The following is an 11,775-nucleotide window of genomic DNA, read 5'->3' as shown; positions in this document are numbered from 1 at the left end:
GCCCCCCCTCAGCGCCGCTTGTAGAGGCACGGCCGCAGCGCCAGGCCGGCAGGCGTCTTCGCGGTCCCAGCGCCGCCCGCTCGCGGAGGGCCCTCCTTGCGCAGCTCCAGCGTGTAGAAGTGGGAGCCGGAGACGTCCTGCGGGGGGGGGGGGAGAGAGAGAGAGGAAAGACGGTCGGGAGGGGGAGGGGGAGGAGGAAGGCAGACCCCTCCTCCGCCCCCCCCCGAGATAAAGCAGCCCCCCTCACCTTGGAGACCAGCTGGAAGCCAAGCACAGCCAGAGCCCCCAGGAAGCCACGCAGGTCTGCAAATCGACTGGCCACCTCCGCCACCAGCAGGGTGCCCCTAGGGTGGGGGGAGAGCACACCTGGTCACCGCTGCCTGCCCCCACTCTCTCCCGCTGCACCCTACTGGAAGCTGCCCCCTCCAGCCAAAGCTGACCTCCCCAGACAAGGGGGAGGGCCCTGGTGAGCCACCAACATCTGCTCGCCCTTCCCACCTGCTCCAGGGGAGAAACCCCCTCCTCCTTTGAGGGACATCAATGGGTTGCAAACCTCTGATCAGGAAACAAAGCCCTTTTAGTAGGGGGAGGAATTTTAATTAGCAAGAGCCCTTTCAAAGTAACTGGGCCAGCAAGTTAGGGGCACAGTTTACTTTTGTGACATCTGGTTCCTCGTACATCCCTGCAACCCCTGACCTGGATGGCCCAGGCAAGCCTGATCTCAGCTAAGCAGTCGGCCCTGATTGGACAGGTTCATGGAGAAGACGGTCTATCAGCGAGTGGGCCACTAGTCGCGATGACTAAAGAACCCCCCATCCCGTTTGAGACAGGATGCTACATTAGCTGGACCGCTTGACTGTGCAGAAGCAGGCAATGGCAAACCACCTCTGTTAGCCTCTTGCCTTGAAAACCCTACCGGGTGACTTGATGGCCTCTTTACACAGGAATGTGACTACGGCGAGGGACAAAAGTGAACATCTGATCTTTCCTCGCAGCAATAAGCGGCGGCTTTTCTCAATTAAACGCCAGTTTACTTGGTGTCATCGGAGGCAAACTGTTTCGCAGAAAAGCTACAGAGGTGGTGAGAAACAGGTTTCCTTAATGGACAACGACGCAGCGGGTGAACTGCCCCCCCCCAGTGGCTTGGCAGCCCTGCCTGCAAGAGACCGAGCTGTGCGCAGCGGGACAGGCAAAGGGCCTGCTGCCGCTCCAGTCATGGCTGCCGCGCCCCCACCCTTCTGTCACCTCCAGAGCTAGCCCCACCTCTCACCCCATGGCCATCCTGACCCCAATTACCCAACTCGCAGCACCCGGTTGGCCTCTTCCAGGATCTCACGCAGATTAGTCCCCATGAGTGCCAAGCAAAACACCACCACGTCCACCGATTCAGCTTCCAGAGGCACCTGTGGCAACACGAGCCAGGAACAACGTGTGTGTGTGTGTATGGGGGATGAGACGATACCCCAAGCAGGCTGTGAAACTACACTAAGGAAGAATGGGAGCCTGTGCCCCCAGCCCGCCACGTGCCATTCCTGCCAGGCCCAGGGTTGGGGGGGGGGGTAAGGCAGTGTAGCAGGTGCCCTGTCTGCCCAGGGCTGGGGCAGATAAGGCCCTCGCCTGCTCCGGGATACCTTGGCCATGTCACAGACAGTGACACGAGGGTCCAGGGCCACCACGTCAAGGCAGTGCACTTTGTTCCGAAGGCTCCGGGCCAGCGTGCAGTCGCCACAGCCGAAGTCCGCCACCACCCACGAAGCCGGTCTGCCGAGGAGAGAGGGAAGCGGCGGTTGCAGCCAAAGCTGGAGTCGAGATGCACTCGCGCACCTTTTTCTCTGGCTGGGCTGTGTGCGTGGCGGTCGCAGCATCGCTTTGGGCGAGTGCTCGTTTCACCCGTGCTTGGGGTTCTCGGCCCAGCATCCTTACCTACTGCGGAGGTAACGCACAAAGCGCTGGACGGGGTTTTCTGGCCAGCGTGCCACCTGTTGGGCGAAGCCGCGGTGGTAGACGGCAAAGGCCTCGGGGTCCTCCTGGAAGAGGCGGGCTGCCTCCTGGCTGGGGCGGGTGTACAGCTGCTGGTTAATGTAGCGGAAGCGGGCCGAATCCAGCCGCTCCTCCATCCGCAGCCGCAGGGAAGACGCCCGGCTGTCGGGGGGCTGGTCTGGCAGCAGGGAGGCTGCGACGGGGCCCCCGCTGTGGGGCTGGGCAGCCTCCGGGCCCCCGCCGGCCCTGAACTTGTTCTTCTGCCGCCGTTTGTTCTTCTGCCGGTTCCGCCACTGCTTCCTGCTCAGCGGCTGCTCTGGCTTCTCTTCTGCCGCGCCGGATCCGCCCTGGACCGCTGAGCTCGCCCGCGTCTCTCCCCCCGGCCCGCCGCCGCCGCCGCCTGCAGCCGCTCTTCCACCTGGAGGGAGGGAGGGAGGGAGGGAGGGAGGGAGGGAGGGGAGAGCGAGTCCGCGCCTGCCTGCCGCTGGCCCTCGGAACCCGGAGGCCCGGGAGGATCCCCCCCCCGCCCCGCCCCGCCCCAGTACCTCCTCCGCGGGAAGCGGGCGGCCTGAGCCGGGGGCCGCGGCGCTTGCGGGGCCGAGCCGGGCCCCCCTCACACTCCCGCTCCGAGCCGCTGCCGCCGCTGCCCGAGGGGCTCCCGCTCCGCCGCCGCGCCGCGGCCTGCAGCCGCCGCAGGGTGTCCCGGAGCTGCCGGGGGGTGGCGGCGGGCGGGGGCGGCGGGCGATCGGCGGGGCGGGGGGCGGCGGGGGCCCCCCCTTCGGCGGCGTCGCTCCAGGCGCCCTCCTCGAACATGCCGCCGCCGGCAGCCCCGCCGACCGTGCGTGCGTGCGAGTGCGCGTGCGCCCCAGGCCGCGGCGCGGCGCCGGAGAGTGACGTCGTGCCCGGGAGCTCGCCCCTCCCTCTCGCGGCCACAGCGCCCCCTGCCGCCCGGAGGCCGCCCCGCCCGACGGCGCCCCCGCCCGCCCCGCCCCGCCCCGCCCCGCCCCGCTCTCGCCCCCCGGGCAGGCAGGCAGGCAGGCAGGAAGGAAGGAGCCGTCGCCCAGGCGAGGCGAGGCGAGGCGGCTCATCGTCCGGTGCAGCCTGGCAGCGCCCTGAGGGCGGCGGCGGCGGCCTAGCGGGGGTGGGGGGTGGTCGGTCTGTCTGTCTGTCTGTCTGTCTGGCCGCCCCGCGCCTCGCAGCCCCCCCCCCCGGGCGCCCGATGGACGACATCTTCACCCAGTGCCGGGAGGGCAACGCCGTGGCCGTGCGCCTCTGGCTGGACAACACCGAGAATGACCTCAACCAGGGGTGAGTGGCCGGGGCTGGGCCGCGGCCTCACGCCCGCCTGGCGGGGTAGGCCAGGCCCTGCGAGCGAGCGAGCGAGCGAGCGAGCCAGCGGGGCCCCGGCTCGAGGCCCTCCCCGCGCCGGCCGGCCGGCCGCCCGGCGTCGCGGCTCCCAGCACAGCGGCGGGATTCGAACCCGGATCTCCCGGGCGCCAGGCTGGCCCTTGGGTGGCTGCCCTGCGCCGGGGTGTTTGCGCGGCCCCCGGGCGCGGGGGCTGCCCGCCCGCCCGCCCGCCCGGCCCAGGACGGACCCCCCTCCCACCTCCTTGCGGGGGCCCTTCGTCCCCCCCCCCCGGGCCGGCCTGGGTCCGTGCTGGGGAGGGGGCGACCCTGCCCGGGGCCGCGCCCGGGGCGGGGCGGGGGTCGCCCCCTTGGAGGGCCGGCGGAGATCTCCTTTTAAGGGCCGCCGGCCCTCTGCTCCCGCGCTTGGCAGCCGGGGCGGGGCGGGGCGGGGCGGGGCGGGGCGACTCCCTTCCCGGGAGCGGCTGCCTCGGAGTCGCCAAGAGACCAGAACGCCCTGCTCGGTTGCCCCCCACCCCCGGGCCTTGGCTCTTCGCGGGGAGAGGAACAAGGACCCTTGCCAGCCTCCCCCAAGCCCCCTGAGGGCCTCCAGCCAGAGAGAGGAGTAGGGTTGCCGGCCCCCCCCCCCACACACACACGCAGGGGATGGGGGGGCAGGGTTGCCAGATCCAGGTTGGGGAATTCCTGGAGATTTGGGGGTGGAGTCAGGGGAGGGCAGGGACCTCGGTGGGGCACGATGCCACAGAGCCCACTCTCCAGAGCATCCATTACCCCCCAGGGAAACTGACACATTTTTTGTTCGTAGAATAGAATCATAGAGTTGGAAGGAACCACCAGGGTCATCAAGTCCAACCCCCTGCGCAATGCAGGATATTCACAACTACCTCCCCTCCCCCCACACACACACCCAGTGCCCAGAAGATGGCCAAGATGCTCTCCCTCTCATGAACTGTCTACATTCACAGAATCAGCCTTGCTGACAGATGGCCATCCAGCCTCTGCTTAAAAACCTCCAGGGAAGGAGAGCTCACCACCTCCCGAGGAAGCCTGTTCCACTTAATCATAGAATCATGGAGTTGGAAGGAGTCACCAGGGTCATCTAGTCCAATCCCCTGCACAATACAGGATATTCACAACTACTTCTCCCACACACACACCCAGTGACCCCCCGCTCCACACCCAGAAGATGGCCACAGTGCCCTCTGCCCTCTCATGCTGTGCCTAAGGTCACAGAATCAACACTGCTGACAGATGTCCATCTGGCTTCTGCTTAAAAACCTCCAGGGAAGGAGAGCCCACCACCTGTAGCATGGAGATGAGCTGTTACTGGGGAGGGGGACCCCTGGTGCACCTGGAGGCTGGCATCCCTAGCAGAGGAGGGGCTACTGGAGCCCCCACCCCTTTCCTGCTTGCTGAGCGTAGCCCTCTTCCTGCAGAGACGACCACGGCTTCAGCCCGTTGCACTGGGCCTGCCGGGAGGGCCGCTCCAGTGTGGTGGACATGCTAGTCATGCGCGGGGCGCGCATCAACGTCATGAACCGCGGCGATGACACCCCCTTGCACTTGGCTGCCAGCCACGGCCACCGCGACATCGTCCAGAAGGTAGGGAGGGGTGCCTCCTGCAAGCCCCCCAAGGCACAGGGGCTGCCCCTGTCTTGGCCTCAGGCCCTCCATGGACTGGAAGCCTCGCAAAAGACGAACGTCTCCTTTCTCCTGGCACGTGCGCCCCCCCCCCGTGTCCAGGGATGCCCCCTGCTGGAAGAGGAAGTGCAACTGCTGCCCTTTCCCCAGCTACCTTTTGTTTGGGGGCAGAGGGTCTCCCTTCAGCCTTTCTTCTCCTGTTCTGCTCAGCTGATCCAGTTCAAAGCCGACATCAATGCCGTGAACGAACACGGAAACACCCCGCTTCACTACGCCTGCTTTTGGGGCCAGGAGCAGGTGGCCGAGGTGAGGGCTGCCACCAGGTGACTGCCCGCGTGGGGGGGGCACATGGTGTTTCAGGGCTGCCTTGAAACATGCCGTGGTAGGTTGCGGCAGTGTGGGGTTGAAGGGAGCAAGGCTTGGGGCTTGTGGGGGAAGGGGCCAGGCCAGGTCATGTCGCCAAGACCTCTGGCCGGCGTGACACGCTCTGTCCTCGCCTGCCCCTTGCCAGGACTTGGTGAACAGCGGGGCTCTCGTCAGCATCTGCAACAAATATGGGGAGACACCCCTGGACAAAGCCAAGGCACCCCTGCGGGACTCGCTGAAAGGTGAGACGTCTTGCCGTGGCCACGTCCGACAGATTTGGTCGCTGCCTCCTGCCCTACGCCGCGGGTGCTTGGTGGGGGCTGCATGCCCCTTGATGGGGTCTCTTTGGGCATCAGCAGCACTTGCTGTCTGTGGGCCTGCCCTAGAACCTTGTTTGGAGGCAAGGGCGCTGCGGGTGCCTCGTGGAAACGGGGGTCCAAATGGGGCGTTTGATCAGGAGGCTGCCCGGGCAGTTTCCCTCTCTCTGGTTCCTGCCAGGCCCCACCTCCCCTTCCCAGGGGTGCTGATTGCTCTCTCTCCCTGCAGAACGTGCAGAGAAGTTGGGCCAAAGTCTGACCCGCATTCCATACAAAGACACCTTCTGGAAGGGCACAACGCGAACACGACCCCGTAAGAGATCTTTCCCCCAAAGTATGTGGGGGGAGGGGAGACCATGGGAGGTGCCCCTGGCCAGGAAGTCGCTGTCCAGGTCGCCCCTCCTGCAGTGGAGGGGGGGGCTTTGCAGGCTCTGGCTGAGTCTCGAGACCCAGCCTGAATGTTTCTTCTAGGCAACGGGACATTGAACAAACTGGCAGGGATCGACTTCCGGCAGCTGAGTCTCGGCCACAAACTCAACGAGAACCAATCAGGAGAGGTGCTGACCTTTCTCTTCACATGCCCCCCCCAGGGTAGCTGGGAGTGAGGCTTATTGTGAAGAGCTCCCCCCCACCCATTGGCCACTCTCTGTACCTGTGGCTGATTCCCACAGCCCCTTCCCGCCATGACCCCCTGGCTTCCCCACAGCTGTGGAAGGGGCGCTGGCAAGGCAACGACATCGTCATCAAGGTGCTGAAGATACGGGACTGGACAACGCGGAAGAGCCGCGACTTCAACGAAGAGTACCCCAAGCTCAGGTGAGGGGCGGGGGAGTGGCGGGGGGGAGGGTTTCTGGGGGGGGCGTTGTGCGCTTCCTTCCTCACTTGTGCCCTTCCCTGCTCGATAGGATCTTCTCGCACCCCAACGTGCTGCCGGTGCTGGGGGCCTGCCAGGCTCCTCCTGCCCCCCACCCCATCATCCTCACCCACTGGATGCCCTACGGCTCCCTCTACAATGTGCTGCACGAAGGCACAAGTGAGTCCTGCGGCCAGTTCTGGGGGGGAGGGGGGAGCGGAGGGCCTGGACCCCTTTCCCGCTCAGGGGCACAGCAGAAAACGTCGTTGCCAGAAGGATCCTGGATCTCACAGCTGCTTCCTTCTGCGTAGAGCAGCTGTGAGTTTCTTGCATGTTTCCAGCGGTGTCTTGCTGCGCTTTTCTCGTAAATACTGGGAAGTCCCCCTCCAATCATATATATCAATTGGAAGAACTTTCTAACAGTTTGAGCGGTTCCTCAGTGAAATAAGGCTTCCTCGGGAGGTGGTGGGCTCTCCTTCCCTGGAGGTTTTGAAGCAGAGGCTCGATGGCCACCTGTCAGCAATGCTGATTCTGTGGCCTTAGGCCTTAGAGGGAGGGCACCTTGGCCATCTTCTGGGCGTGGAGCAGGGGTCACTGGGAGGTAGTTGTGAATGTTCTGCATTGTGCAGGGGATTGGACTAGATGACCCTGGTGGGTCCCTTCCAATTCTATGATTCTATGAATTGCACTGCCAATAGGCAGCCATCTCGTTCCCCACCCCCCCCAACTGTCCAGGATCTTAAGGAGAGGAAGCTGTCTCCCAACTCCCTTATCAGAGATTCTGGGATTTTTCACATCTTCTCCCCCCTCATTTCTTTTCTTCTTCTCTGGGCTACATCAGGCTCTTCCTGAAATGATTTGCGATCTGAGTAGATTTTAAAGCTTTCTCTGAACGGAGTGTAATTTCTCTGTCCAGGGCCTTGGATCTTGTTACAGTTGCTTTGGAAGTTCTGAAAGGGATGAACTTTAGAGAGAGAGATTGCAGGGGGTTAGTGGTTCCCCCTCCCTCCCTCCCCCCCTCGCTGGCCCTGCCAGGTCCCGCACAGGCGTGGCCAGCTGACGCCTCCCCTGGGTCACTGGCCTTTCCACCCACCCTCTCTAAGCGCTCACAGGCCCTTCTCTGGGCTGGCACTAGCAGGACGCTGGATGAGTTTTCCCTTCCCTCCAGCCCTGGGGGAGGGCCACGGCCACTCGGTCTTCTCGGGCCGGGCTTTTTCAGCCACTGTCCTGGAAGGCGGCTGCATCTGGGGCACAGCTGGTCCCCTCCCCCGGCAGGGAGTACTGACTTCTGCGGTGCTGCCAGCCTCTGTGCCATCTTTTCAGATGCTTCCGTGGGGTTTTGATGCGGGAGCTGCTCTTTGGGGGTCGCAGGTGGCAGAAGAGGAAACTGTCCCTAGCGTGCCTTCCTCTTTCCCAGCGCCTGCCATATTGCCTGGCACGCCTTCCTCTTCAGCAGGCATGACCCTGTTCTGCTCCCCTGCCGGGAAAGGCCACAGCAGAGGTGGGGAGAGGGATACTGGCAGGTGCCGGCAGAGGAGAAGCAGCCCTCTCATGGGAGGACTGGTTAGCCGTCCCACCACCGGTTCGAGCAGCTGCTGCGCACACCCAGAGCAGAAGCCAGTGCTGCTCGTTGGGCTGGCGATGGGGGGAAGAGGTCAGGCCACCAAACACACACACCGCAATCCTCAAGGGTTTTCTTTCAAGCACCTGCTAAAAGGGCCCCCTTGGGCCCTGCCTCGCTGACCCCCAGAGACGGTCCTCTCGTGGCAGATTTTGTGGTGGACCAGAGCCAGGCAGTGAAGTTCGCGCTGGACCTCGCGCGCGGAATGGCCTTCCTGCACACGCTGGAGCCGCTCATCCCCCGGCACTACCTGAACAGCCGCAGCATCATGGTGAGCGGGGCTGGGGGCGTGCACCTCCGGCAATTGGGGCGGGGCGGGCTTCTCGGAGCTCAGAGGCAGCCTGTCTTTTCCAACAGATTGATGAGGATATGACTGCGCGAATCAGCATGGCGGACGTCAAGTTCTCCTTCCAGTGCCCGGGCAGGATGTATGCCCCTGCGTGGGTAGCGCCAGAGGGTGAGTGGCAACAGGCTGTAGCAGGCTCTTCTCTACGGCCTGCTCATTGTGGTCCTGTCTCTTGCTGAGGCCCACAGATGCTTCACGCCAGCTCAGGCCCGATTTGGTTAGCCCAGCTTTGGCAGGTGGTGGTGCCATTCAACAAAAGATGCCAGAAATCCAGCCGGGTGTGTGCGTGTGCGTGTGGGGGGGGGGGGAAACACGCACAACACATTCTGTGCTGGCCAGCAAACTGGGCCTCCTGCCCCTCTCTCCAGCTCTGCAGAGGAAGGCGGAGGAGATCAACCGCCGCTCAGCAGACATGTGGAGCTTTGCGGTGCTGCTCTGGGAACTGGTGACGCGGGAGGTGCCGTTTGCCGATCTCTCCAACATGGAGATTGGCATGAAGGTGAGGAGGGTGCCGGTGGGGGGGCTGCTCGCCCACTCAGGGCCAGCCTGAGCGGGGCTGTGGAACTTTATGCTTCCTCTTGGGTCTTCCTAGGTGGCCCTGGAGGGGCTGCGGCCCACCATCCCTCCGGGGATCTCCCCCCACATTTGCAAGCTGATGAAGATCTGCATGAACGAGGACCCAGCGAAGCGCCCCAAATTCGACATGATTGTCCCTATCCTTGAGAAGATGCAGGAGAAGTAAGGGGGGGAGGGCCTTCCCCATCCCTTCCCAGTGCTTGCCCCCTGCCCCGCCCAAGTGCCTTTGGGAGGTGCTGCCGCTGCCAGAGCGCCTTTCCTTGCCCTGAGACAATACGGTACAGCTGGAGCCACCGCCTTGCCCCCCCACCCGCAGGAGCTGGGGGGGGGGCACGCCTGCTGTATGCCGCCTCGTCTTTCCATTGTGTGTAACCAGACTCTTGCTGCTTCGACATGCTCCTCCTCAGTAAGGCACGCTCACACTCCGCTGTCTGCCGCCACCTGCCTGCCCATGACTCGGTTTTTACCTTTTCTATGCAGCCCTGTGGCCACGCCCAGGGCCTTGAAATAAACAGTTGTTATTAAAGGCCACCCCACTGGTTGCTTCCCTTGCTGGGTGGGTGCGCAGGAAAGCCACAGTGGGTGACTTGGAAGGAGCCCTAGAAGCTACCGCTTAAACGAAGCAATGGGTGGGTGGGTTTGCATGCCCTCCCTTCAGTGGTAGCGCAGTGAGCGCTACAGCAGAGCAAGGGGAGGGGGAATCTTGAGGGCCGGGTTGCTTTTGAGAGACCTTCCTGGGAGACTGCAGGAGAACAGGCCACATCAGGGGGGGTGGGGGTGGGAGAAGCGCTCAGATCCAGCCTTGCATGTATGATCCCGTACAACCAAGGGGCTTCTAGTCAGCACATCAGCCTTGGTGACTAATAAATATTTCCAGGGCAGAGCCTTTTGGGGGAGGGGGAATTCCACCCCATCCACCAGCAATCTGGAGGTAGAGATCTGGAGCGACCTGCTGTCCCTGCTGTCCCTGTAACTCTCCAAGTTCCCCTTTTCAAAGCATATTGAGATAGCTGAAAGGGGGGGATCCTGTTTCTTAGGGCCAGTTCCAAACCAGGCCCCTGCCCCTCTTGACTGGCTCCCTGAAGCCCTTTAGCGGGCTTGAGCACTTGCCGGGTTTTAGGCAGTTTGGTTCTTAATGACAGGTGCTCCCTGGTTTGTTTGTTTTTTAGCAACGGCCCCCTTTCTTCCCCCCTCCTCCTCCTGGTGTGGGGAAACATGAGGGGGTGGGGCCCCGCTTCCCTGTTCCAGTCCTCTCCAGTTCGGAAAGGAAGCCGGAAGGACACAGCTAGCAGGGATCCCCCGTTTCAGGAGCAAGGTCAAAGGTGCGCTGTGGTGGATGGAGGTGGTGGTCTCAGGCAAAGTCAATTCACTCCACAGCCCACTACTTCAGAAACGGGTGCCCCCCTTTTATCGCATCACATCCACACACAGCAAAAGACATCAAGTGGCCACTTAAACGCTCCCAAGCGAGGCATCTGGAGAGCTTCCTGCAGGCCGCTGGAAGAACACAAAACACTGAGCGCAGCAACGCTCCCTCGGCGGATCTTCCTCTGCAAACGAGCAGGTGGCGATCCCAGGCTCCGTCCGCTGGAAACCGGCACACGGCTACACAAAAAATGCTTGCCAAAGAGGCACAGAGCAGCACCACTTTCTCTCTGAGCAGCCAGCAAAGTTTCATAGAAGGCGATGGCAGAGGCCCCAGGCAGGTAAGCCTCTGTGGTTCATAGGGTCAAAAGTCTAGGGTTACTCAAACAAACTTGTTGCCAGCAGTCTGGGGGATTTTAAGGGTCCGAGGGGGGGCACAACAATCTACGCATCCTGGCCCAGGCTGTCCTATTTTCTTGCCAAGGTCCACTCACTTTTAGCAGTGGGCAGGGATCTACGCAGGCCCCAGAAAGCACTTTAATAGCATGGCAACCAGCACCACAATGTCTGCGGGGGGCGGGGGGGGGGAGAAGGGGGGACTGGCAAGGGCCAGGAGTCCGGAAGATGCCATTGCCAAACGGGGCCTAAGTGAAGTAGTGGGGCTTCTTGACGTTGACGCCATACTCGGCCAGCGCAGGGGCCAGGTCCTCCATGGTCAGCGTGTACTTCTTGTCCTGCGAGAGGGAGTGGGGGAGAGTTCAGGGAAGTGCCGCGGCACCAACTTTCCTCCCTCCCCACCCCATTCTGCCCCCTGTGGGAAGCCTGAAAAGTAGGCCCCTGGCTAACAAGGCAAGAGGCTCTTACTTAACTTCACATTTGTGCACCACACAACGCCCAAGGCAGCTTATCAAACAGAAGCAGGCAGTCAAAACCATTAATTAAAACAGCAGAAGCGCATCGAGTCAAAACCACAACTCTAGCGACATTTGGCAGCACCAGCTGCCAGTCAAGTGATGTTTGTTGCTTCTGCCAAAGTTGCGCTGAAACAATTCCACTTTGTGCCTTTTATGGGAGAGAGCAGGCGCCGGAGCTTTCTCTCCCCTACCTGGCAGGGCCTGCCTAAGAGGGAGCCCAGCCACTGACCACAGACTGTGCACGAGCAGCCCTCACAAACAGAGGAGGCTGTCAGAAATGCCCCACCCTCGCTAACCTTAGCTGGATCACAGGATCACCTGGGGGGAAAGAGGCCCTGTTAGATATGTGGGTCCCACACCTACTTTTAAAGAACTTGACGAGTAACGCCCAGCACCTTGAATTGTGCCTGGATACGACGGGAAGCCTGTGA

General features: G+C 62.6%; 2 protein-coding genes across 3 annotated transcripts in view; one reads left to right on the top strand and one right to left on the bottom strand.

Annotated features, from left to right (window-relative positions):
* ILK (integrin linked kinase) overlaps positions 1-9,234 on the top strand; it is a 196,907-nt gene extending 187,673 nt beyond the window's left edge. Inside the window, exons 1-12 of one of the 2 annotated variants that reach the window (XM_056858413.1) lie at positions 3,184-3,288; positions 4,782-4,947; positions 5,197-5,292; positions 5,498-5,594; positions 5,899-5,982; positions 6,141-6,226; positions 6,376-6,485; positions 6,575-6,702; positions 8,293-8,414; positions 8,501-8,600; positions 8,858-8,988; positions 9,082-9,234. In XM_056858413.1, the coding sequence (XP_056714391.1) occupies positions 3,200-3,288; positions 4,782-4,947; positions 5,197-5,292; positions 5,498-5,594; positions 5,899-5,982; positions 6,141-6,226; positions 6,376-6,485; positions 6,575-6,702; positions 8,293-8,414; positions 8,501-8,600; positions 8,858-8,988; positions 9,082-9,231 (1,359 nt within the window). In that variant the 5' untranslated portion in view covers positions 3,184-3,199 and the 3' untranslated portion in view covers positions 9,232-9,234. Of the gene's footprint in view, positions 1-3,183; positions 3,289-4,780; positions 4,948-5,196; positions 5,293-5,497; positions 5,595-5,898; positions 5,983-6,140; positions 6,227-6,375; positions 6,486-6,574; positions 6,703-8,292; positions 8,415-8,500; positions 8,601-8,857; positions 8,989-9,081 lie in introns of those variants that run through there. The other variant, XM_056858414.1, reaches the window with a different exon arrangement.
* On the bottom strand, positions 9-2,793 carry RRP8 (ribosomal RNA processing 8). The gene is made up of 6 exons (XM_056858416.1): positions 2,651-2,793; positions 1,924-2,391; positions 1,632-1,761; positions 1,297-1,403; positions 248-344; positions 9-137 (listed from the first exon to the last, which is right to left on the bottom strand). The coding sequence occupies exons 1-6, from the start codon at positions 2,791-2,793 to the stop codon at positions 9-11; spliced, it is 1,074 nt and encodes a 357-aa protein (XP_056714394.1).
* Positions 9,235-11,775: the final 2,541 nt, after the last annotated feature.

The sequence above is a fragment of the Euleptes europaea genome, chromosome 12 (genome assembly GCF_029931775.1).
Source record: "Euleptes europaea isolate rEulEur1 chromosome 12, rEulEur1.hap1, whole genome shotgun sequence".
NCBI lineage: Eukaryota > Metazoa > Chordata > Lepidosauria > Squamata > Sphaerodactylidae > Euleptes > Euleptes europaea.
This window is presented reverse-complemented; position numbering and strand designations above follow the sequence as displayed.

Bases quoted from the DNA above. Each gene is read 5' to 3' on its own strand.
- RRP8 (XM_056858416.1), bottom strand. From the start codon at position 2,793: ATGTTCGAGGAGGGCGCCTGGAGCGACGCCGCCGAAGGGGGGGCCCCC. The intron at 1,762-1,923 runs GTAAGGATGCTG...TCTCCTCGGCAG, and splicing joins GTGCGTTACCTCCGCAGTAG to ACCGGCTTCGTGGGTGGTGG. The intron at 1,404-1,631 runs GTATCCCGGAGC...GTGTTGCCACAG, and splicing joins CTGTCTGTGACATGGCCAAG to GTGCCTCTGGAAGCTGAATC.